This window comes from Bos mutus, chromosome 13 (assembly GCF_027580195.1).
Source record: "Bos mutus isolate GX-2022 chromosome 13, NWIPB_WYAK_1.1, whole genome shotgun sequence".
Lineage (NCBI taxonomy): Eukaryota > Metazoa > Chordata > Mammalia > Artiodactyla > Bovidae > Bos > Bos mutus.
The window spans coordinates 46235170-46260934 of record NC_091629.1 but is presented as its reverse complement, the minus strand read 5'-3'; the positions used below and the strand labels follow the sequence as shown (position 1 = coordinate 46260934).

Sequence of the window (25765 nt, the reverse complement as noted above, 5' to 3'; positions counted from 1 at the left end):
GTAAGCCCCCCGAACACAGTTACTTCCTGATTGTGCTGTATGTGACTCCATTTTCACACCAGGTCTTCAGAGTCCTACCAACGATCCCTACCTCTGAAGTCAAACAGGACCCAGCTCTGTGAAAGGGCTACTATGATGCCACAGATAAAGTACAGCTTCACATGGTGGGGGAAGGGGAGGCAGGAAAGAGATCACTGTCATTTTTTAAAAAATTAATAAACACAGACACATTTTAGAGTAGAAATCAAAGTCTGCATAAACACTACAAGACAGAACCCAACGCTTCAAAGGAATTCTGGCATGTTGTCAAGCAGTGGTCATCCTCGGTTTTCCACAGCCAGCGCTCTGCTCTCCTCTGCCAGGAAAGCCCTTTGGCGGCCCAGAGTCCAGGCACTCAAGGGAATTGGTGCCAGAAAGAACAGGCAACACATGGACGCCTCCACACTCTAGAATTCTACTCAGACACTGGCATACAGGGCCTGACTGCAAGGGAGCACCCAGGGGGTGATCTTGCCTAATCAGGCACCCTGCATAGGAAAACCACAAGCAGACGCCATTGTTTATCTACCAGACAGACAAAAATTCAAGCCTGCTAATCACAAGTGTTGGTAAGAATGGGGAACAACCTGGACTCACACCCCCCTGGTAGAAGCATCAACACACATGACCACGTGAGAAAGCTATGTGTTGCTGTCTGGTGAAGTTGAAGCTATACACACCCTAAGACCTGATGGTGTCAAGCAAGAAACTCTCACCCACACAAGTTCTCCTCAAGGACAAGGAATTCAGGGCAAGAAAACTAAAACAACCCACACTATCAGGAGAATGGAATGCCACGGAAGTCTCAGAGCAGAATGAATGAATCACAGTTCCAGGCATCAAAATGGATAAATTTCATTAACGTGACATTTAGCAAATAAAAGTAGATCACAGCAGTGGGATTCAATTGATATGAAAGTTAAAAATTATGTGAAACTAAAAAGACCTTTACGCAGAGGACATCATGAGAAACACTGGACTGGAAGAAGCACTAGCTGGAATCAAGATTGCCGGGAGAAATATCAGTAACCTCAGATATGCAGATGACACCACCCTTATGGCAGAAAGTGAAGAGGAACTCAAAAGCCTCTTGATGAAAGTGAAAGAGGAGAGTGAAAAAGTTGGCTTAAAACTCAACATTCAGAAAACTAAGATCATGGCATCCAGTCCCATCACTTCATGGCAAATAGATGGGGAAACAGTGGAAACAGTGTCAGACTTTATTTTGGGGGGCTCCAAAATCACAGCAGATGGTGATTGCAGCCATGAAATTAGAAGACGCTTACTCCTTGGAAGGAAAGTTATGACCCACCTAGATAGCATATTCAAAAGCAGAGACATTACTTTGCCAACAAAGGTCCATCTAGTCAAGGCTATGGTTTTTCCAGTGGTCATGTATGGATGTGAGAGTTGGACTGTGAAGAAAGCTGAGTGCTGAAGAATTGATGCTTTTGAACTGTGGTGTTGGAGAAGACTCTTGAGAGTCCCTTGGACTGCAAGGAGATCCAACCAGTCCATCCTAAAGGAGATCAGTCCTGGGTATTCTTTGGAAGGACTGATGCTAAAGCTGAAACTCCAATACTTTGGCCACCTTGTGCGAAGAGTTGACTGATTGGAAAAGACTCTGATGCTGGGAGGGATTGTGGGCAGGAGGAGAAGGGGACGACAGAGGATGAGATGGCTGGATGGCATCACCGACTCGATGGACGTGAGTCTGGATGAACTCCGGGAGTTGTTGATGGACAGGGTGGCCTGGCATGCTGGGATTCATGGGGTCGCAAAGAGTTGGACACGACTGAGCAACTGAACTGAACTGAACTGAACAGGTGGTTTAGTGGGTAAAGAATCTGCCTGCAATTCAGGAGACGCAGGAGATGCGGGTTCAATCCCTGGGTCAGGAAGATCCCCTGGAGGAAGGCACAGCAACCCACTCCAGTATTCTTGCCTGGAGAATCCCATGGACAGAGGAGCCGGGCGGGCTACAGTCCATAGGATAACACAGAGTAGGACATGACTGAAGCGACTGAGCATGCACAAAATGCTCTCTTATGTAGAGATATATATATACACATATATACACATTTGGGTAAACTATAAAGAAAAGCAAAGAAAGAATAAACACCAAATCCAAGGTAACGGTTACCTCTGGGGAGGTAGGGGCACAAGAGTTTGTGAAGATACAGATGCTATTCTGTTTCTTATACTGGGGGAGGGAAAGGGGCACATGGATATTACTGTCAAAGATTCTCCAGGCAAGAATACTGGAGTGGGTTGCCATGCCCTCCTCCAGGGGATCTTCCCAACCCAGGGATTGAACCCAAGTCTCCTGCTTTGCAGGTGGATTCTTTACCGTCTGAGCCACCAGGTAAACCCATGAAAAGTAGAGTGGGTAGCCTATCCCTTCTCCAGGGGATCTTCCTGACCCAGGAATCAAACCGGGGTCTCCTATACTGCAGGCAGATTCTTTACCACCTGAGCTACTAAGGAAGCCCTTGGGCACTGAATATCAACATCATTCCTCATATCATTTTTTTGACAAAACAAAAAAATTAGAATGAAAAAAGAACAGGCCTAAGGCAGGGTACAGTACCTTGATTTTGGCCCCGAGCACCTCAGCAGCATCCTTCTCCCGCCGCAGATCCTCCATCTTTTTCTCCTTCTCCTTCAGCAGCCTCTTCTTTTCCTCTGCAACCAAGCTGTGGTCCTCAACAATGGCCCGCTTCTCGATCTCCAGTTTCTCTTGCTGTTCCCGCCAATAATCATCCTTGTCATCCCCTTCCTCCTCCCCCTCTTCTCCCTCCTCCTCCTCCTCTTCCCCACCCCCAACCCCCCTCCGCTTCTCTCGCCTCTTCCTTCTACCAATGGACCGTTTCTCTAACTGGGCCTTGAGCCGAGCAATCTCTTCCTGGAATTCTCGAAGAAGGGCATCCTTAGGGTCCTCGTTGACCCTTGGCTTGTTCTTAATGTTTTTGGCACGGTTGGCATACCTTAGAGTGGTTAGGGTCTCTTCTACATTGTAAGAGGCGGGCCCCACATTGGCCACCATCACAGTTTTAGCATTGCCACCAAGAGAATCCTGGAGGAGCCTGGTAAGCTTGGAGTCCCGATACGGAATATGAGTGCTTTTTCCATCCACCAGGGCAGAAATGACATTACCCAAGGCCGAGAGGGACAGGTTGATCTTGGTTGCTTCCTTCAACCTTTCCCCTTGCGCACCGGTCTTGGCCTGCCGTTCACTGCCAGCAAGATCTACAAGGTTCAGCTTCCCTACCCGGATGTGGTTTTCACCGTCGAGGCCCACCTCACTGCATTCGATGGTGATGACAAAAATTGCATGTGAACGGGAACTGTGCTCATTCATGTTGGTGGCCCCAACAGAACGGTTCTGGTTCCCCACGTTCATCACATGCTCTATTTCCTTCACGCTCTTGGTAACGAAGGAAGACAGGTCTTTCACGTACACCCCGGTGTCAGGCCTCTCTTTCAGCTCGAGCCTTTTGGTCTGATCTTTGGAGAGCAGGTCTCGGATCTCCTCCTGGTAGATCTCCAAGTAAGAAGCCCTGACCAAGTACTGTTGATTCTGGGATCGAGAGATATGGGTGAAGATGTGATCAAACGAGTTAGGGATGACCCCTCTTTTTTCAGGGTCACCCCGGACTCCTTCCATCGTGTAGGTTTTCCCAGTCCCCGTCTGTCCATAGGCAAAAATTGTCCCATTGAAACCCTGAAGGACGGAGTCCACCAGTGGTCGGAAGGTCTCATCATAGAGTTCAAACTGTTTGGCGTTCCAGTCGTAGACGGCATCAAAAGTGAAGGTCTTGGGCATTTCATGCGCCACTCCCTTGGGGTTCTTGACAGACACCTGCCCTAGCTTCACGTCCACATCCACCACCTTGTCGTATGAAGCAGCCTTTTCCTTGCCATTCATGGGCCTACAGCGAACCACCACCCGGACTGATTCTGAGCTTTTCAGCTTTGACATGATGACCTCTGACCAGGTCACTCTTAAGGGCTATGAATCCAAAAATATCTCAGGATGCTAGGGTCCTAGGGGAAAGGAAAGAAAAAAAGTTAAGCACAGACAGTACAGTTGTCACTGGGGGCTGATTACACACCTAGGTCACCTCCATCTAGCCAACCTTCTGACAGCCATACTTAGTAACTACTACAAATGGCTATTTCCTGATGGGATCTTAACCAGTTGCAGAGGGAAAAATAAAAACCCTACTCCATCAACAGTGTTAACTAGCTTGTCCACTCTTCAATGTATATTTTATCCTATACTACAGGTTGAGGTGTCTGGAAGCTTTATAAAAGCCCAAGTAACCTTATATGCTATGGAACTACCATAACCTCTGCATAGAGCCATTTGGAACTATCTATCTAAATTTAAAATGCAAAGCCCCTTTGATCTAGCAGTTATATTTCTAAGAATTTATCCTACAGATAGAAGGATATCTGTTGTGGCCTCATCTGTGGTAGCAATAGATTGTGGACAACCCCAATTCCCATCAAGAGGGGGTGAGGAAATAAATTTAATATATACTGTGGAATCCTGTGCAGTTGCTAAGAAGAATGTGTTAATCTAAACATAATCCTAAACCAAGACATGCTGTTAAGTGAAAAACCTGGACGAGGAACAGCGTCTATAGCACAGTGTACATACGCATGCTACAGTATTAGAAGCATACGTGTCAAAGTGTAACAGCGGCAACCTCGGGAGGGGAACTACGGGCCAGAGGACACTCAAGAGATCGAGAGAAAGAAAAAAAGCACTTTTCACTATACACTCATTAGCACTGTTTGAATTTCCTATCTTGTACTAATAATACTTTTCCATTCTAAAATCAACTGTGGCTTGTGCAAAATGTGTTCAAATAAACAAGGATGTGGGGTAATGCATCACATAGAAAGCACTTATCCAGTCAATAAATTTTTAAAAATTTGAATGCAAATAAGAAAATAGATTAAGAAATTTTTAAGTAAAAACAAAAAAGAACTTCATTTGGTGCTAAAAACTCATGGAGCAGAAGAAAGGATGATTAGATGGGTTCTCTGGGAAGGGGTAGGGAGCAAGCAAATTAGAGCAAAGAGATACATATGATGATGTTAAACTCCCCAAAACCTCAAACCAAGGGTTTTTAAAAAAACATAATTCTGACTTCCCTGGTGGCGCAATGGATAAGAATCTGCTGCCAATGCAGGGGACACGGGTTTGATCTCTGGTCTGGGAAGATTCCACATGCCACAGAGCAACAAAGCCCAGATGCCACAACTACGGAGCCCAAGCCCTAGGGCCTGAGAGCCGCAACCGCTGAGCCCTGTGTGCTGCAACTAGCGAAGTCCACGTGCCCAGAGCCTGTGCTCCACAAGAGATGCCACCATCATGAGACGCCTGTGCTCGCAGGGGCCTGAGAGCCGAAACCGCTGAGCTCTGTGCGCTGCAACTAGCGAAGTCCACATGCCCAGAGCCTGTGCTCCACAAGGGATGCCACCATCGTGAGAAGCCTGCGCTCGCAGCAGGTGGAGCAGGCCTCACAGCAACCAAGACCCAGCACAGCCAAAAATAAGTAAACAGACAAATAAAATTATTTTTAAAGCAAAAATTATTTTAAAATATATATATATTTTAAATTAAAAACAAACAGGTAATTCACATGATTCTTGATTCAGAAGGTCCTTTGCTGACAGGTCCCTCTCCCTTACCTGTTCTCCAGGCAACCACTTCCTTGCTTACAAGGCACGTATTATTAGATTTTTAATCTTCCTGAATAAGTTTATGCATAGCAAGCTCTATGTATTAATGCACACTTATCCTCTCCTTTTTTACACAAGCATAGTATGTAATACCAGAGAAGGCAATGGCACCCCACTCCAGTACTCTTGCCTGGAAAATCCCATGGACGGAGGAGCCTGGTAGGCTGCAGTCCATGGGGTCGCGAAGAGTCGGACATGACTGAGCGACTTCACTTTCACACATTGGAGAAGGAAATGGCGGCCCACTCCAGTGTTCTTGCCTGGAGAATCCCAGGGACGGGGGAGCCTGGTGGGCTTGCCGTCTATGGGGTCGCACAGTGTCAGACACGACTGAAGCGACTTAGCAGCAGCAGCAGCAGTATGTAATACACAATACGCAGTGTCCTGCAGCTTGCTTTTTTTTTTTACTTAACAACCTATCTTAGAGTTTGTTCCCCTCAGTAAATACAGAGCTGCCCTGTTCTTTATGACAGCAGTAAAACATCCCTCTGTATGGAGGCATTGTAATTTATTTAACCACTACCCTAGCACTTAAGGTGTTTCTGATAGTTTACTATGAAAAACCTAGAACCACATCCTTTCATGTATGGGAAAAAAAATCTATCTGGATCACAGGATATATGCATTTGTAATTTTGATAGATACTTAGAACATGAATTACAGTACTCATTAAGTTGTGAGACTGACCTATTCCTTGCCCATAAAAGGTGGAAAAATGTGAAGCCATGATAAGTCACTCTAGGTATATATGCTGCTAATTAATAAACACAGAGTTGTTATGTTTCTTCATTGATCTTTCACAAAAAATTGTTCTGTTGGTAAGTAAGCACATGGAAATGTGAGAAGTTACTTTTCATAATTCTTCTAATTGTTACATGTAATAAAATAATGTTCTCTAAGAATGAAGAACCACAAGACCTCTTAGCCTCCCTGCATCAGTTTTTATAAGATCTGTAAAACAGGGATAATTCTCCTTCATTTTGGATGATTGTCAGACTAACACTTATAAAGGTGGAAATACTTTGTGAACTAAAATAAAGTCAGATTAAAGTTAACTAATATAGGGACTTCCCTGGCAGTCCAGAGGTTAAGACTCAGCACTTCCACTGCAGGGAGTACAGGTTCAATCCTTGGTGGGGGAACTTTTGCTCACATGCCACAGCATGGCCAAAAAAAAAAAAAAAAATTAGCTAAAACAATTGCATTCAAAACCCTTGTCACAGGGGCATTCTGAAGATTACTGGTGGTGATGGTGGTGGTTTAGTCATTAAATTGTGTCTGCCTCTGGTGACCCCATGGACTATAGCCCACCAGGCTCTTCTGTCCATGAGATTTTCCAGGCAAGAAAACTAGAGTGGGTTGCCATTTCCTTCTTCTGGGGATCCTCCCGACCCAGGGATTGAACCCGTGTCTCCAGCATTGGAGGCAGTCTCCAACATTGCAGGTGGATGGATGCCTTATTGCTGAGCCACCAGGGAAGCCTAATTTTATGCATTAAATATCACTAGACTAATATTTTCTCTTGTTCAATTTGTAGTCATCATCCTTAAAAATCAGTTCAAACTGAGATCCAAATACCTAATCAATGTTCAACTGTGGTGGTTTGCAGTTTAGTCGCTAAGTTGTGTCCGACTCTTGCAACCCCATGGACAGTAGCCTGCCATGCTCTTCTGTCCATGGGATTCTTCAGGCAAGAATACTACAGTGGGCTGCAATTTCCTTCTCCAGGGAATGTCCAATTAAAAGTAAGTATCAAGTCATTTAAAGAAAACCATGTAAAAGGCAGCCTTTCATTCATCACCTTCTAGAAGCTACTAGAATTTCGCCAGATGCTTCGAATCAGATATCAGAATGGCCAGGTTACTGCATCTCCTTTTCTTTTCCAGGGGAATGGCCCCCAAGCTACAGATATGGCTGATCCCTTGCCTATCTCTCCCTCCACTTCAACAAGGGCCTAAAAGCGCTCTAGGTGCCAAGCCCGAACCCCGGCCCCAGAGCCTCCTTTGGGGAGGCCTCTGCTGTAGCACCTGGGATGGTTAGATAAGACCTGAGACTCCAAAGAATAAGAAACATAAGAGGTGGATGGGGAACAGGTCACTGGAGAGGACCGATTCTTCTGCGTTTCATACCTGGGGAGAGGTTTTACCTATGAAAACAATGTGACCCCAAGCCTCTCTAATAAAACGAAAAAGCCTGCAGCAGGCTTTCATGCAGGTCTTGATGTTCAGCTGCTTCTGTTACAGCCCTGTATATTTTTGAGTTCTCCAAAACAATAAAAACAAAGGAATGATAATGACCCACAGTAACCTTAAAAAGCTTGTAAAAAGAAGGAATTCCCAAAGTCTGAGTCCACTTAATTAAATCTCCTTGACTTGGAACACAGAACATCATTTCTTTTCTGAACTCACCGAGCTTGGCTGAACTAGTCATGTACTACTGACATATTACTTCAGGAAGATGGACTAATTCAATTTCCTGCCACCAGAGCTTAAAATCTTGCTGTGGGTCCTCCTCAAAGGAGAGGGTTTTCTTGGAAGGATGCCCTGATAGTCTTTATTACCTTCCTCCTCCCTCTTCTGGTCTGTCTAATTACAGTGATAAATCTTTAAAGGAACTCACAGCATTGCCAGGAAAGGAGAAACCACAGGTCAAGCAGCTCAGCATCTTTATCCCGAACACCTCTTCTGCTTGAACTTGTCATCCCATTGTTAACAACCACCGTTAGAATGGCTACTACCCATGAAAAATTGAGTCTTTGTCCAACTTCATCTCTTTTGTCCGTGAGGAAATCAGTTGCACATTTCTCAGGGAAACCACTCTCTTCCAGAATCTTTCGTGTTTGGATTCACATACTCTCACCTGTGCTGTCAAGGAGTCCATGACAAATTCTAGAACTAGGTGTGGATTTGGATTATCAGTAACTACTGGCTTCCTATAGAGATTCTAGAACACAGGTCACAAACTGGTCACATTCTACCTGAAGCCATTTTTATTTGGCCCTATCATTGTCTAAAAAAAAAAAATAACAAAACAAACCCCCCAGCAACTCTACCTCTCTATCTGTATATGCCTTGGTGAAAAACCTTTGCACATATGCACAAGGAAACACAGAAAAGGATGCTTCTTGCAGCATTGCTAAAATAGTAGAAAACTGGAAACAACCTAATCATCCATTTATAGAGGAACTGAAAAATAAAAGATCGTACATTCATGCTACAGATATTACACTATTCAGTATTTAAAATGAATAAATTGGAGCTGCTGCCGCTGCTAAGTCGCTTCAGTCATGTCCGACTCTGTGCGACCCCATAGATGGAAGCCCACCAGGCTCCCCCGTCCCTGGGATTCTCTAGGCAAGAACACTGGAGTGGGTTGCCATTTCCTTCTCCAATGCGTGAAAGTGAAAAGTGAAAGTGAAGTCGCTCAGTCGTGTCCAACTCTTAGGGACCCCATGGACTGCAGCCTACCAGGCTCCGCCATCCATGGGATTTTCCAGGCAAGAGTACTGGAGTGGGGTGCCATTGCCTTCTCCATAAATTGGAGCAGGAGTCAGTAAATGACACCCCACAGGCCAAATCCAGCCCACAGCCAGTTTTTGTAACAAAGTTTTATTGCAACACAGCCATACCCCTTTGCTTACATATTATCTATGGCTGCATTAGCTATAAAATAGCAGAGCTGAGTAGCTGTAGCAGAGACAGTGTGGCCCACAAAACCTAAAATCCTGATCTGTCATAGAAAAAGTCTGTCAACTCTGAATTAGTTACATATATTTACATTGATAAATAAACAGGTTGAGACTTTCCTCGTGGTCCAGTAACTAAAACTCTGTGCTCCCAACACTGGGGACCCAGGTTTGACCCCTAGTCAGGAAACTAGATCCCACATGTTGTAACTATAAAGATTTCACATGCCAACTAAGACCTGGCACAGCCAAATAAATATTTTTTTAAAAAAAAGAAAGAAAACAAACAGGTTGAGTGAAAAAGCAAGCTGCAGAATGACAATTATGACTAAAAAATTAGAAAACAATATGTTCATGGATTTGCATTTATGTATATGTAAGTATCCCCAAAAATGGAATAGAAGGATATACAATAATTTAGGATAGTGCCTGCTAAAACTGGACAGTGAAACACAGAGAATGGAGCAAGAAATGTAAAGAATTTTTTAATTTTACCTGTAATACTTTATCATTTCTCTTAAAAACAAATAGAAACAGGTTATGAGGCTTAAAGCAAATAACAGAAAACATTAACAACTGTCAATTCTGCTTCCTATATTATTCTCTGAATGTTTAAGATTTCTGAAAAAAAAAAAAAAAACTAAACTAAAACAAACAAAAAACCAATAGCGATTTCACATTAAAACAGACAGGTTTTCTGCTTCTCTGAAAGAATGGGAATATCCTGATGGCCCCTGGCCCAGGCCCCAAGTGCCAGCAATGAGAGCTGAATGACAGCTCAGCCACCCAATGATGGGCCCAGCCACCGAATCCTCCCCAACCCACACTTTCTACTGTCTCACACCCAGCATGCTTTGCTTATCTACATTTCCTGCCTGGCTCCTGTAGGCATCTCTTGTCTATGACCAAATTTATGTATGCACACTCAGTCGTGTCCGACTCTTTGCGACCCGGTGGACTATAGCCAACCAGGCTCCTCTGTCCATGGAGTTTTCCAGGCAAGAATACTTGAGCAGGTTGCCATTTCCTACTTCAGGGCATCTTCCTGACCCAGGAATCAAACCCGTGTCCTTTGTATCTCCTGTGTCTCCTGCAATGGTAGGTGGATTCTTTACCACTGTGACACCTGGGAAGCCCTTGCCACGCTAGTCCATCTTTTTAAATGACACTTACCAAGGCTCTGTAATGACATGGAATATGCTTAGCATAAATGAAAAAGCAGTTTACAAAATTGAATACAAGCAATCCCAATTGTATAAAAATAAGACACACATCACAACAGCAGTAGTGGTCCACTCTGTGAGACGGGACTGCATACAGGAGATCTTCCCTGGTCCCTCAACCTTTCTATATTTTCCACATTTTCTCTAACAAGCATGTGGTATCTTTAAATGGGAAAAAAATAAAGGTCTGGCAATTCTCTAGGCTAGTCACTGTTCCTTGCAGGAACAGCCCTGCAAGGAGGGGTACCCTGTGGGTACACAGTGCATACTAATACACCTTTAATGAATGCATTCCAACGCAGTGTCCTCTAAGGTCAGATCAGGTAAACACCTGCCAACTGCCTGGCCTGGAGTTCAAGGACTCGGAGTGTCTGAAAGGCAGCCCAAGCCATAGATCACAGAGCCTAGCAGAAAAGCACCGCAACACTCAGACAAGAAGATAAAAGTGACGCCCTATTAACCCGCCCAAACCAAGTTCGTGTGCAGCTTTCTCTCAGGGGAAGCAGCTGTTTCTACTCTGTATCCACCTCATCACCATCAACATGACTCTCTTTTGTAACTGCTGCTAATTGTTCTGAAGGATCAGGACTCCTTGTTTGCCAATCCCTGAACCAATATCAAGAGAGCAAGCTCAACTCTGGGTCTACGGTTCCCATGATGGCCAGTTATCAAAATGGGAATGACACAATTTTCACAACAAGATTATCCATCTCCAATTGAAAAAATAACATCCCTGCCTGGAGAACTTTTAAAAGGACATGGAATCTGTGTTGAGAGAATAGTTCTATATCTGCTTCTATGTACATAAAATATATCTGGAGGAATGCGCAAGAGCCAGATAACAACACTGGTTGCCTGTAGGGAAAAGAGCTGGGGAGCTCAAGGCCACGAGCCGAAGGGAGGCTTTACAGTGTATATCCTTCTATACCTCTTGAATCATGTAAATATATTACCCAGTCTTAAAATCAAATTAGGGGAGGAAAAAAGATGGAAAATTTTTGTGAAATTAACTAAACTACATCCAGATGTTAAAACTCATTTTCTTTTCATCTATCCACTTTCACTGACCACCACGAATATAACGTAATAGAATGTTTTAACTGATGAACAAGGGCCCTAGGAGTAAAGCTACTTGTTCCCACTTCTTGGGGAAGTGTCATAAAAGAGCTTCTACGAGGTCTACAGCCATGGAGTCTTTAACGTTCTAATGTCAATGTTACGTGTCATGTAGCCTCAACCATAAAAGGCATTTAGAACAAACACATCAAAATAATAGACTAATAATATATATTCTGTTATTACGGGCACTGTTTATAAACATAAGGGAATCTTTTTTTGTAAGCCAAACAGTTGAGTGCTCTGTCTAAACACTTTCAAACTATCTCTTACAGTACATATAAGAGCCACAGCATTTCAAACTGGCACAAATTATTTAAGGGCATTTGAGCAATCAATATCAAAAAACTGAAGGGATTTCCATGACAGTCCAATGGTTAAGATCCCACACATCCAATGCAGGGGGCACAGATTCAAACACTGGCTGGGGAACTAAGATCCTGCATGTCACACAATACAGCTAAAAATATATATATATACATATATATATAAAAACACTGAAATGCAATACTTGAAATGTAATACTCCCTTGAAACAGCAACTCCATTTCTAGCTACTATTTTAAGGCCATCAGTGAATAACTGAATACACGTGCAAGATGTACATACACCTTTACGTTTATCTCAGCTGCATCTCTGACCACTTAAACACTCATTGATAAGGAACTGGCTAGATTATGACATATCTCTACAATGGGAAATTATGCAATCATTAAGAATGGTAATAAACCTCTAGGTACTTACACAAGGGAAGATGTTCACGACATCTTTTTGGGAGGAAAAAAGCAGGCTACCAAACAGGACAGTTACTATGACGCAATTCATGTCTACATGTGCATGCACAAGCGCAGAGACAGATGTGGAGGAAACTGTGCAAAGACAAGACACACCATTCAAGCATGAACTTGAACATTCAGCAGGTCAGGACTTGAAATTCTGCTCTGCCACTCAGCTATAACATCTTCAGAAAGTTACACTGTCATAGCTTCTTCTATAAAATGGAATTAGTAACACCACCTACCATAAGTAACTGTTATAAGGATTAAGTAAGCTAATAAATGTTAAATGCTCAGTCTAGTCCAAGATGTATAATAAACCCTCAAGAAAGGCAAATAATATTGATCTCTGGGGGTGAGCTTGCAAATTACTGTTTTTGCTTTCTTTGGCCTTTGTGATAAGTATGTGTATTTTGTTTCTTACAATCAAGCGGGGAGATGGCAATAAAAATTTTTTCTTTGGGGGAAAAAGGTCTAGTACCTTGGTTTCAGCTTACGTGTCTTAAGATGACAGACTACTTATCTGGAAAGAAACCTAGAAAGGTCACAGACAAGAAACATGATTACACAAATGCCTGGCATTATGGCAATTACAAATTGTCGCCATGAGCTCCGTCATTTGATGACCCCAACAGGCAAAGAAAGAAAGCGTTTATCTAGTGGGGAAAAGAGGCAAAGAAACCAAAACATTCATAAACAATATATTCAAGTCTAGGGGACACTAATTCAGAATCAATGTGGGTCTGGGGCTTCCTTGTATTCAATAGTCACGACTCATTAAGCGCTTAATGTATATACCTCTCCTAATCCTCAAAATCACCTTTTGAGGAATAGGTATTAACCTTATTTTAAAAACAAGGATGGGAGGCTCAGAGAAATTTATTGGCTCAAGGTCACAGCAGTTAAACGGTACAGTCAGGATTCAAAACCAGGTTGTCTTATTGAAAAACTCTAAACTTACTAAACATATACACATGCATATACATGTGCGTCAATATATGCAGAGATTAAAACAATTCAAGTTGTATATACAGTGAACAAATAAATCTTCCTCCCACCCTTGGGGAGATACTTGAAGCATTTGCAAACATTAATATATGATATATTCATGCTTAATATATCTTAACTAATATAAACACTGCTTCCCCACTTTTAAAATTGAGGTGTGAGTATGTATCATCATTCTCTATCTTACTTTATAGATCTTGGAGAAACCTCCCATTCCTCCAACCCTCACCCCTGTCCCCACCTTTTAAGTAGCTGCTTAGATACCACAGTACAGTTGCCTGATAATGTCTTTGATCAGTCCCCCACTGAGGGAAACTCCAGCAGTTTTCGGTCTTTGCAAAAGTTTTTGGTCAGTGCAACAATGCTGCGGGGAATGTCCTGAGCACTGGGCTTCCCAGGTGGCTCAGTGGTAAAGAATCTGCCTGCCAATGAAGGCGATGCAAGAGAGGAGGGTTTGATCCCTGGGTCTAGAAGATCCCCTGAAGGAGGAAGAGAATACTCCAGTATTCTTGCCTGGAAAATTCCATGGACAGAGGAGCCTGGAGGGCTACAGTCCATAGCGTTGCAAAGAGTTAGACATGACTGAGCATACACCACGAATGAATATACCTTTAACTATATGTGGGGGTTCTTAGCAGAAGCTACTGCTAGAGGTTTAAAGGCTATGCATGTCCTTTTGACAGAGGGCACAGTCTTACCCACTCCCTTGGCTATACCATTTATCCTCCCAACCATAGGGCACCCACCGCCCACACGACCCCAACATTCAGGGCTAATGCTCTGAACTACCACTAAGCTATGAAGCTGGAAGAGCCTGCCTGCCAGGAACTTCTTGTTCCATGTACTGATCCAGCAAAGAAATGAAACAGTCTCTCTGCTTAAAATTTATACTGTGATGTCAGAAACTTCATCAACCAAATACAACATTTGGTCCTTGAGTAGGACTCTTTTCTGGATCTTGATTTGAACAAATTGATTATTAAAAATATATAAGACCATCAAGAAACTTCAAACCCTGAACATCAGATGATGTTAAGGAACTATCATTACTTTTTAGGTGTAAAAACGGTATTTTTTAAAGAAGGTTCTTACTCTTGACAGATACACACAAAAGCATTTTCAGATAAAAGTGACATGCTGTCTGGAACCAAAATAATCAGGGGTGAGGTCAGTGGGGTGGATAAAACGTCACAGGTGAACCAGAACTGCCGTGTGCTGATAACTGCTGGACCTGGGTAATGGGTTCACAGTTCATTATACTGTTCTATTTTTATGTATGCTTGAGTTTCCAAAATGGAAAAAAAAACAGATTGCCTTCTGACCAGTGGCACTTTTTTTTTAACTTTTAAGAAAATTTTAACTGTGGTTAAAAAAAAAACCCCACATATTATAAAATGTACCCTCGATACCAGTTTTAAGTGTATAGTTCAGTAATGATATTCACAGTGTTGTGCAACAGATCTCTAGAACTTTTTCATCTTGCCAAACTGAAACTCTATACCTATCAAACAGCAACTCCCCACCTCCCTGTCTCCCCAGCCCCTGGAAACCACCATTCAACCTCATGGTTCATCCGTATTGTAGCATGTGACAAGATCTCTGTCTTTTATAAGGCTAAATAACACCCCATTGTAGTATATACCATATTTTCTTTATCCATTGATATGGCCATGGACATGCGGGCTACTTGCACTTTTTGGCTATTGTCAATAATGTTGTAGTGATGATGAGTGTACACAATGACTTGTCCTTTTAATCAGACAGCCAGGCAGCTGGGCAGAGAGCCACAGCAAATTCTGTATTTGAAGGAGGGAGGTGGCCTGGAATAACAAAAAAGAGGTTCAGACACACCAGGGATTGAAACCCAGTCCAACCATTCCCAGCTCTGGGACTCCATGCAAGTTCCCTCACCCCTCTGAGACTATTTCCTCCTCTGCAAAATGGGACTATCATGAATGCCTGGCTACGTGGGGTTGTGTGAGGATCAGAGGAGGACAGGCATGATGATGCCTGGCCCACAGGAGGTGCCTCTGCCCTGACCCAATTTACGGGAGTAAAAAACCTTGGAGATTGGAGAGAGAAGCAACATGACAGACTGAGATAATCAGCAGCAAAGTAAGCAGAAACCAGGGTGACCTGGCTCCAAAGTTCATGGCCTTTTTTCCACACCAGCATGTCCTAAATGTCAGTCACCTGACTTCACAGTTTTTGCCATATCCATACACTACCTGTACTATTATTGAGTTAAGGTTTTGCATTAAACCTACTTTTAACACACGTTTCTTTTTATAAGAAACTTTCTATCACTACCATAAATGGAAAACCAGTATCACTTGTTGTAAAAGGAAGGTAACTGAAAATAAATATAAGGACACACAACAGTGTTACTAAATTCAAACTAAATAACTGCAGCTTACCTAAGGCCCCAGAACTGATCTCTCTCGGTTAGAAAGGGAACTTAGCACACGTTAAGAAAGACTGGAACCACATACTCTTCTTGACATAGTCAGAAGAGCCAAAAGAGTTTCAGAAGGAATAACTCTCAAAGTGTCAACTCAACAGAATTTAGGATGTTGTATCGGAGAGTCACCTAAAATCTTCCCCCGTCCCACCTGGTTTAACCCCTAGAATCTAATCCCATCTAAATCCTCAAAATCAGAGTCCCATTATCAACATCTCTGGTGATTCTGGTGTGTACATTAATGTCAGAGCAGCTGCCTACATATGCTACCTTTATAGTAAACAGTTTCCAAAGTTGATCAAACAGAATATCCCATAAATCACAGGATGTTTCAGTAATATAATGAATTGGCTACATTTTAAAAATTCCTTTCTGGAAGTCCATCAAAAATATCATGGTTCACTGTCTGATTCCATAAAGACATGCTTGCTCTCACAGCTCATCCACTGCACAAAACTGATAACGTACATATAGTATTTCTGGTTAATGTCACCAGCCAATAGTCTGTTCAGAGAATGAAAGGTTTAAATGTTAAAGTCTCATGTTCTGAGTCCTACTCACAAGGAATTCTGTATCAAAAAGAAAAACAGGGACTTCACTGTAGTCCAGGGGCTAAGACTCCATGCTCTCAATGCAGGGGGCCCAGGTTCAATCTCTGGTCAGGAAACTAGATCCCACATGCCACAACTAAAAATTCTGCGTGCTACAATGAAGATTGAAGATCCTGTGTACCGCAACCAAGACCTGGTGCAGTCAAATAATTAGGTAAAAGAAAGAAAAACAGATTAAGGAAACAGCAAAGAAGGCTGACAAAAATTATTAAAAGATACCTTATGGTATGTGAATTATATCTCAGAAGCTTTTTTTTTTTTTAAAGATATCTTTAGAGGGTCCTAATCAAATTTTAAGAAGGAAAAGGTACAGTTTTCCTTTTGAACTTTATAAAGTTCTAACTTTCCCTAAACTAATTTATTTAGAATTGTTCTCTAATGAGGCTGGCAGAGAAGCAAAGATGCTCACCACAGCACTATATGTGATTATTAAAAGCCAGAAACATCATCAGTGCCCACTGCTAGGGAAAATTTACTAGTTCAATATTAGTAAACATGAAAATACGGAAAAATGGTTATGAAACGTTAAATGAACATCTCCAAATGCAAAACTGGAAATACACATTGAGAGCAACTATCTGAAAAGACAACTGCAAGTGGACCAGTAAGCTGAAACTGAATCAGAATACCTTTTTCAAAGGCAATCCCTCCCCACTGAACTATTAATGTCTGCCTTTTCAACTTTGTTTAGACACTATCTTGTTAAAAACATTATTTAGGAGGCTGCCTTTACAATTACTTTTTTTTTTTTTTAACAAGGAAAGGATCCAGTTTAAAGAAATCACAAGGGGACTTGCCTGGGGGTCCAGTGGTTAAGACTTTGCCTTCCACTGCAGGGGGTATGCGGAGAAGGCAATGGCACCCCACTCCAGTACTCTTGCCTGGAAAATCCCATGGACAGAGGAGCCTGGTGGGCTGTAGTCCATGGGGTTGCTAAGAGTCAGACACGACTGAGCGACTTCACTTTCACTTTTCACTCTCATGCATTGGAGAAGGAAATGGCAACCCATTCCAGTGTTCTTGCCTGGAGAATCCCAGGGACGGGGGAGCCTGATGGGCTGCCGTCTATGGGGTCACACAGAGTCGGACACGACTGAAGCGACTTAGCAGCAGCAGGAGCAGCAGGGGGTACGGGTTCAATCCCTAGTCCGGGAACTAAGTTCCCATATGCCTCCAGGTCAAAGAACCAAAACATAAAATTCAGAAACAATACTGCAACAAGTTCAATAAAAACTTAAAAAATGATCCTCATTAAAAAAAAAACAAACAAACTTGGACTTCCCTGGTGGTACAGTGGATGAGAATTCGCCTGCCAATGCAGAGGACATGGGTTCGATCCCTGCTCCAGGAAGATTCCATGTGACATGGAGCAACTATGGAAGCCCGTTGCCTAGAGCCTGTGCTCTGCAACAAGAGACGCCACCACCATGAGAAGCCTGAGCACCACGGCTAGAGAGGAGCCTCCACTCTCAGCAACTAGAGAAAGCTTGTGAACAGCAAAGAAAACCCACCGCAACCAAAATATTATTTTAATTTTAAAAACATCATCAGAAACGTAAATACAAACTTATGCAAAGATAATCTTTAAGACGTTCACTGTAGCATTACTCATAGCATTAAGTATTGAAACCAGCCTAAACGACAATGATTAGGGAAACAGGTGAGAACTGCATATCCATGAGATAAAACACATTTAGGAATGCATTTTCCTTTGGACAGTAAGATGATTTAACAGGTAGTTATTTCTGGATGAATCTTAGTTAATCTTTTTAGGATTTTCCTCATTTTTCCTCAGTGGACATTATTTTTATAGTCAGGGGGAAAAATATTAAAAAAAAAATGCTGACAATTGAAGAAATAAGGAGGGAAAAACACCATGTATTTCTTGGGCTAGAATCTAACCTGCTATTGCAGATCTTGCAAAACCCGTAACTATTTCCACCAAGAACTATCTTCTTGCGGTTATCTTAAGTAACTCAAGCTGACGTTTTAGCTTATCTGGATGGAATCTTTTATGATTTACTAGCTAGACTTTTTTGCTTAGGTTATTAAATGTGTTCTAAAGTAATGATTACTGCAGTCCCCTATGCTGCTGGAGACAGTACTATGAGCTTTAGCCTCTGTTTAATTTATATCACACATGAAAGCCTCAAAGCAAGTCCTTCCAGAAACCAGTGCTGAAGGGGATGAAGGACTCCAGGGTGGGTAACAGCATGTCCAGTCTCAGCTCCCAAGAATCTATTACGACTTCTATTTCACTTGGACCCACTTCCATTTCTACACTATGTTCGAATATGACAAAATGCAACTGCTGCAAATATCTTGCCAAAAATTATAAAAATAAAACCACACCCACCACAATTATCACTGATGCTCTCTAATGCAAACTATGATTTAAATAAACCAGCATGCTAAAGATAGACGTGCCTGTGTGTGAAGCGCTCTCCGTCTGCTATCAGTGTAACAAAGTGAGGAGACACAGTGTGTCACCAAGACTAACTGAGCCTTAAACAAGAACATCCCAAGCAGCAATGCAGATGTCTGTGCTGATAAGATGAGCTGACAGTAAGGATCTCTGACTGCCAAGACAGAGCTCTCAAAGCCCCACCCTGGAAGGCCTGGGAGAAAGCACTGCATCAAGTCACCAAGGAAAAGGAAAAGATTACCCAACTCAAAGCTGTCTTTCAGGCAGCGCTGGAAGAGCCTTGGAAGACCACCCCATGTCCATTTTGCCTATACAGATACTGAGGGCCAGAGATGCTGAGTTACTTGCCTTGGGTAACACAGCAAATGGCAGAATTGTGCTTATAATTCATGTCTCCACCCAGATCCCGCTGCCTTTTCACATCAGAATTTCCTGTGATGGTACAGGCTTTGATCAAGAACTCTTTCTAAGATTGCAGAGATAAGGGGATATAGAAAAGAAAATCCCACCCAGCAGACAGGGAGAGCTGAGGCTCAACAAAGGGAATCTTTTGCAATTAGTCAGCTGGTGGCATAGGACTTTAGCCAGCTTCTCCTCATTGGTACAGATGTTATCACCAGAATCTAGAAGCAGTTCAGGCCTGAATGATTCAGAATACAAGCTCACAGTGCCTACCTGCTTCATGTTTCAGGCCTGAGTTAAAGCTAAGAAGAGGGACAGGTAGCCTATCTCACCAATCAGGTTATCTGTCTGATGCCTGCCAGTCAAGTAATTGACATCCAGAATTATATTCAAACACCAAGGGTTTTCCCCCTGATTTCTTCAGTCATTCTATGAAGTCCCTTTTCCTTCATCAGCATTTGAAGTTAGTCACCCAGGTACAAAAGGGAAAGAAAGGCCTTTGACAAGACATCAGGGAGGTGCTGCCCACCTGAAAAACAGATGAATAAGGAGTGGCTGAAGAGCAGTAGACGCGGGGTCAGCAGGCTTGGGTAAGTTATTTGACTTTTCTGTGCCTCTACTTTCCTCTTCTGGAAAATGGGATTCATAACAGTACTCAGTTACCAGGCTGCTGTGAGGACTAAACGAGACAATGCATGTAAAGGAAGGACAGCATTTGGATCAATAAATGTGAGGTATTCCTGTTACAGGTATACCTTGGAGATACTGCAGATCTGGCTCTGGACAACTATAATAAAGCAAATCTTGGAATAAAGCAGGTCACACAAATTTTTTGGTACCCCAGAGCATATAAAAGTTATGTTTACACTATACTGTTGTCTGTTAAGTGTGCAAGAGTATTATGTCTAATGAAACAATGCAATTGTTTAATTAAAATGCAATTGTTAATGTAAAAATACTTTATTGCCCCAAAAAATGTTAACCATCACCTGACAACGCAGGGTTGCCACAAACCTTCAAATTGTAAAAAATGCAGTATCTGTGAAGCACAATAAAACAAGGAAAGCCTGTACTTCTATTACCATTATGTCTGGTTAAGTCCTAGTTTTGTGACTTATTACTGAAGAGGTGCATCACCAGCGTTAATGGACCCAGAAAACACCCTGGGCGTGCGCATCTTGGTAAAATGCAGACTGGTTGACTATATCTAGACATAAATTCTACATTTCTAATAAGCTCTCAGGGCACATGGGTGCCTTGATCATACAGAACAGCCCTGGACCAACAAGGATCTAGCTAGCCCTGCACCTACCAAGTATCTAATATTAGTGACCAAAATGAATGCTCTCTCAATGCTTCATCTGTAAACTAGGTAAAATGCATGTGCCACATGATCTCAACTAACTAAACATTAGTACACAAGAATGTGCAGGAAAGAGCATTCTAAACTGAAAACAAAGCTAGACAAGCGGAGGTGGTAAATTATTAGTCTTACTATTCACAGTGCTGAATCTACAACATTGTGAAGTCTAAATTTACCAAGGCAGTTATTAGCATAAATGAAAAGGCAGCTCAAATTCCCTTGCTTGGAAGAGATACTCCATTCAAGGATGCTCTAGGAATTCTAGCAGAACACAACAGCTTCTCAAGGGATTCCCAAATCAAAAGCTCTGAAACTTTAGAAATGTCATTTGATGGCCAAGAAAGAACCACTATGGCAGGCAGACTGGCCATTTGAGGCACTGAACTTCATAAGTGATTCCATTCTGTCTCCCAGAGTTGGCCAGCCTTCCCCCAGGAACCTTCATCAGCAAAGATCTTGAGTTAGGACAGCAACGCCAACAGCAATGAAACAGATGGGCACTGCCCTGGCACAGCCTGTACCTGCCACTCCACAAGCTGGCAAAGAGCCAGACTTCAAGAACAGTAGGGCTTCTGATGTCCTGGGGGGGCTTCAAACAGATGCACCTGGCTGTCTATCCTGTAGGATCTCCTCCCCAGAGGCTCTAAGTGGGATGTTTATACCTTGTGCCTCTCCTCCAAGGGTTCACGGGAACCAGAGCTAATTCTTCCACACAGGGCACCTTACCAAAAAGCTGTCTTATCATTTTCAAGGCAGATGGCACCAGCAACATCCACCTAATTGCTCAGGCCAAAAACTCAGAAATCATCTATGATTCCTTGCCTCAACCACCATCCCGCTGGTTTCACCTCCACAACACATCCCCAATCCATCCTCTCATACCATCTCTACTGCCAACACCCTAGAAAGCCACCATCACCTCTCACTTGGCCTCTGAGCGACTGTCCAGGCTGCCATTCTTATACCTCTTAAAATTCACTGGCCACAGAGGCCAAAGTGATTTTTAAAAAACACAAAACAGATCATATCACTTCCTTCTTAAAGCCTTCAATGCTTTCCCATTGCTTCTGGAATAAAAGCCCACCTCTGTGCTCTGGGCTACAGGCCTGCAGGACCTGAAGCCTCACCCCCACCCATCCCCCACATGCCCACTTGCTCTGGCCACTCTGAGTCTTCTTTTGGTTCCCAGAATTTACCAAGCTTATTCCCACCTAAGAGGCTTTACCCCTGCTCTTCTGCCATTTTCAAATGGCTGGCCACAAATCTCAGCAAAAATGTCATCATCCTAGAGTAACCTTCTTGGACCACCCAGTTTAAGTGGCAGCACCCCCATGGAGAAGTTACTCTCTATGACACACTGTTTTACTGTTTTCAGAGTACTTATTTCCATTCATTTACCGGTTTCTTCTTCTGACACTGCCATTAGAATGGAAGCTGCATGTTAGCAAGGACCTCACCTACCTCTTGACCATCACAGCTCCAGGCTAGAACTGCACCGGACACACCACGTGTTCAGCAAGTGAATGAAACTGAGCCAGTAGGGCGAGAGCACTGAACTTGCAGTCAGAAGGCCTGGAGGTCAACGTGAAATGGGCCACCCACTAGCAGCCTGGCTTCTTACCTCAGGTCCCTCAACTGCAAAATGGGAATCTCAATCTGCACCTTCCTGTCCTCACAGGGTTACTGATAGACCAAATGAGTGAAGACACATTTAAGCATTCTTGTAAACCATTAGGCACCATAAAGAGGGCACTGTATTATTAACCAGCACAACAGAAGGTTCTTTCTCAGAGACCCATAAATCAGTGGATAAAGGGCTTAGAGAGCAAGCCAAGAATTCTAGCCCAGGCACCCAACAGAAACCTAAGGACACAAGAGATGTGAAACCACATCTTTACACCAAGGAGGGGAAAACACAAGACATGAACTCACATCAAATTCAATTGAAATGCTAGTGATATGCAAATTAAGCTCCGAGGTCCTTGAAGAATGTGGAGTTGGGGCTGATCTCCACATGCCCCACGTGCTTGGCAAATAGGATTTGGTAAACATTTACTGAACTGCGAGTCCGACAACCAGACCTGGCATCTGACCATCAGCTTTCGTTTTTCTTTGCAATCCATTCTGACATGGGATTACAGGTTCCTGGGGCAACCCTGCAACAGTGACATTTACACCATACTATGATAGCTACTGTTTCATGAATTCAGTGACCCTGTGAAGTTGACAAGACCTAGTATCATCAGCATATGCTTTAATTTATTCATTCACTAACCATCATTGGAATATAAAGCATAATTCAGGTTATTTAGGCTGCTGCTGCTGCTGCTGCTAAGTCGCTTCAGTTGTGTCTGACTCTGTGTGACCCCATAGATGGCAGCCCACCAGGCTCCCCGTCCCTGGGATTCTCCAGGCAAGAACACTGGAGTGGGTTGCCATTTCCTTCTCCAATGCATGAAAGTGAAAAGTGAAAGTGAAGTCGCTCAGTCGTGTCCGACTCTTAGCGACCCCATGGACTGCAGCCTACCAGGCTCCTCCATCCATGGGATTTTCCAGGCAAGAGTACTGGAGTGGGGTGCCATTGCCTTCTCTGTTATTTAGGCTATGTTAGGCCTAAATAACAATAGCTAATGCTTACCAAAACTGCCAGGCACTTCACATGTATTAGGCATACATAAATCCTCACAACAGCCATGGATAGTGGATACTATTATTACCCTACTTTTCCAGATGCTGAAACTGTAGCACAAAGAGCTAAAGCAAATTACTCAGTGGCACACAACTTAGAAGCAGCAGAGCCAAGATTTGAAGCCAGGCAGCTTCATTCCATGCTTTTAAACCACTAGCATGCCATCAGAATTGCACAATAGCACTAAAACGACCCATTAGCTTACTCCTCTCATTTTAAAGAGGAGGGGTCAGGAGGACAGAGAAACCCCTTTAAACATTCCAACTCTGTTCTGAAGTTCACACTTTGATGGTATCTATTTAACTGAAGCTTTATGTAAGATCTTGTTTCCTCGTGAGTGGAAGAAAAGCCTCTAGCCACAGCAGTCAGAAGGAACAAAAGAACCGCTGAGAAATCAGAGATACCAGGGTACGGAGAAGAAAATACAGGATTTACCTGGAAGTGTGTCCAGCTCCATCACTTAATAGGTATAAAATTCTTAGGCAAGTCATTCACTTTTCTTAGCCTCAGTTTCCTCATCTTCGAAATGGAGATGACATCACCACCTACCTGGCAAAGTCTATGTGAAGATTAAATGAGATAATATACCTGAAAAGTGCTTCTTAATCATATACAGCTGACCCTCAGTATTTGCAGGGAAGTGGTTGCAGGAGCCCCAGTGGATACCAAAATCCATGGATGTTCAAGTTCTTTATACATAAAGGTGAAGTACATAACTTCGTTTAAAAAAAATCGCATCCACACAGTTCAAACTTGTGTTGTTTAAGGGCCAATCACACTTGGAAATAGCTATTACTGTTTCAAGCACTTCTCAAAAGACAGAAACATAACTCTTTGTCTTCTGGAAGAGTCAACAAGACCTAAGTAAAAAAATAAAACCATAACCTCAACTATCAACAAGGACTTGACCCCAGGGTTTCCCCCACCAGGACTATTTTGCATAAATCCACACCACCTCCCTTGCTCTTAGCAGAATGAAGTAAAACTGAGAGGGGATGTCAACAAGGGAATACATCCATATGAGCTGGTGCACTACATACCTAAACCCTACCTGTCTCAAAGTCAACCCCTCCAGGAAGCTTTACTCAAACCACCCCACATGCCTCCTAACAGCTTGTTGAGCACTTACTATGTGCCAAGCTACTTGACATACCCGTCTTACTGATTCCCACTGCAGTTCATTAACGCATTTTACAGATAAGAAAAGAAGGCTCAGAGATTAACTTGCCCAAGCCAACACCATTACTAAGTGGAGATGCAGAGTCTCAAATCCAGACACTCGGACTTCAAGTTGGACTCTTGGCCCTTCTCCTCCCCACTGAGGGAACTTTCAGCATACACGGCTCAATATCTTAAACACTCCGAGCAGCAAGTGTTAGGACCCCACTGGGCAAACAGGTCAACTGAGGCCAAGAGGGAAAGGGACTTGCCCAAGGTCACACAGTGAGCCAGGGGCAGCGCCAAGATTTGGACCCCAAGCTTTCCCTTTCCCACCTCCCTTACCGCTTCCCCTCTCCCTCCCGCTTCTCCCCAGAGCTCCGTCTCTGACTTCCACCCCTCGCGGCCGGGTCTAGGATCGGGCCGCACTCCCGCTTGGGGGAGAAGGGGACGAGGCCGTCCGGACTGCCTGAAGATGCCCAGGAGGCAGGGCAGAAGATGCTCCCGCTGCCGGAGCTGCAAAGCCTGTCGGTGGTGCCGCCGCGGGCCTCCAAGGGAAGATACCATGCGGCGGAAAGATCGGCCCTGCCCAGCAGCCCTGCGGCTCCACCCCGACTCACCTGCAGCCCGAGCTGAAAGCGGGCGGCTGCGGGGGCGGCGGCGAGCCGTAGGCTCAGCCGTTGGCTCAGCCGTTCCCCGCTGCCCCGGATGGGGAGAGAAAGAGGCCGCTCACTTCCTTAGCAACCGGCTCGGCGACCTACTTCCTTAGCAACCAGTGTCAATTTCAATAACTTTATTGAGGCACGAATGACGGTCATTGACAGTCTGTCAGGCAGGGCAGGGAGGGGCCGGGCCCTGCCAGGTACTGGCCCTTAGTAGGTACCCAAGACCCTTCGGTCCTTTCACCCATCTAAGGGGGTGTGAGACGAGCGATACACGGTCTGACTCCGCCTGCTAGTATCTCGTGCCTCAGTTTCTCCATCTGTAAAATGTAACGCACTGGCTTTGTTGCGCCCTTTGGCCTTTTCTAAAGTGCTTTCATGTCTCAAACTC

The 25765-nt window shown here is 43.6% G+C and overlaps 1 protein-coding gene across 5 annotated transcripts in view; it reads right to left on the bottom strand.

The window, feature by feature from the left end:
• KIF3B (kinesin family member 3B) overlaps positions 1–25447 on the bottom strand; it is a 40263-nt gene extending 14816 nt beyond the window's left edge. The window contains exons 1-4 of one of the 5 annotated variants that reach the window (XM_070381567.1): positions 25333–25447; positions 23990–24113; positions 20032–20131; positions 2630–4086 (exon numbers count right to left, since the gene is read on the bottom strand). In XM_070381567.1, the coding sequence (XP_070237668.1) occupies positions 2630–4021 (1392 nt within the window). In that variant the 5' untranslated portion in view covers positions 4022–4086; positions 20032–20131; positions 23990–24113; positions 25333–25447. Of the gene's footprint in view, positions 1–2629; positions 4087–20031; positions 20132–23989; positions 24114–24142; positions 24417–25332 lie in introns of those variants that run through there. The other 4 variants (XM_070381566.1, XM_070381568.1, XM_070381569.1 and 1 more) reach the window with 4 other exon arrangements.
• Between the last annotated feature and the right edge of the window lie 318 nt (positions 25448–25765).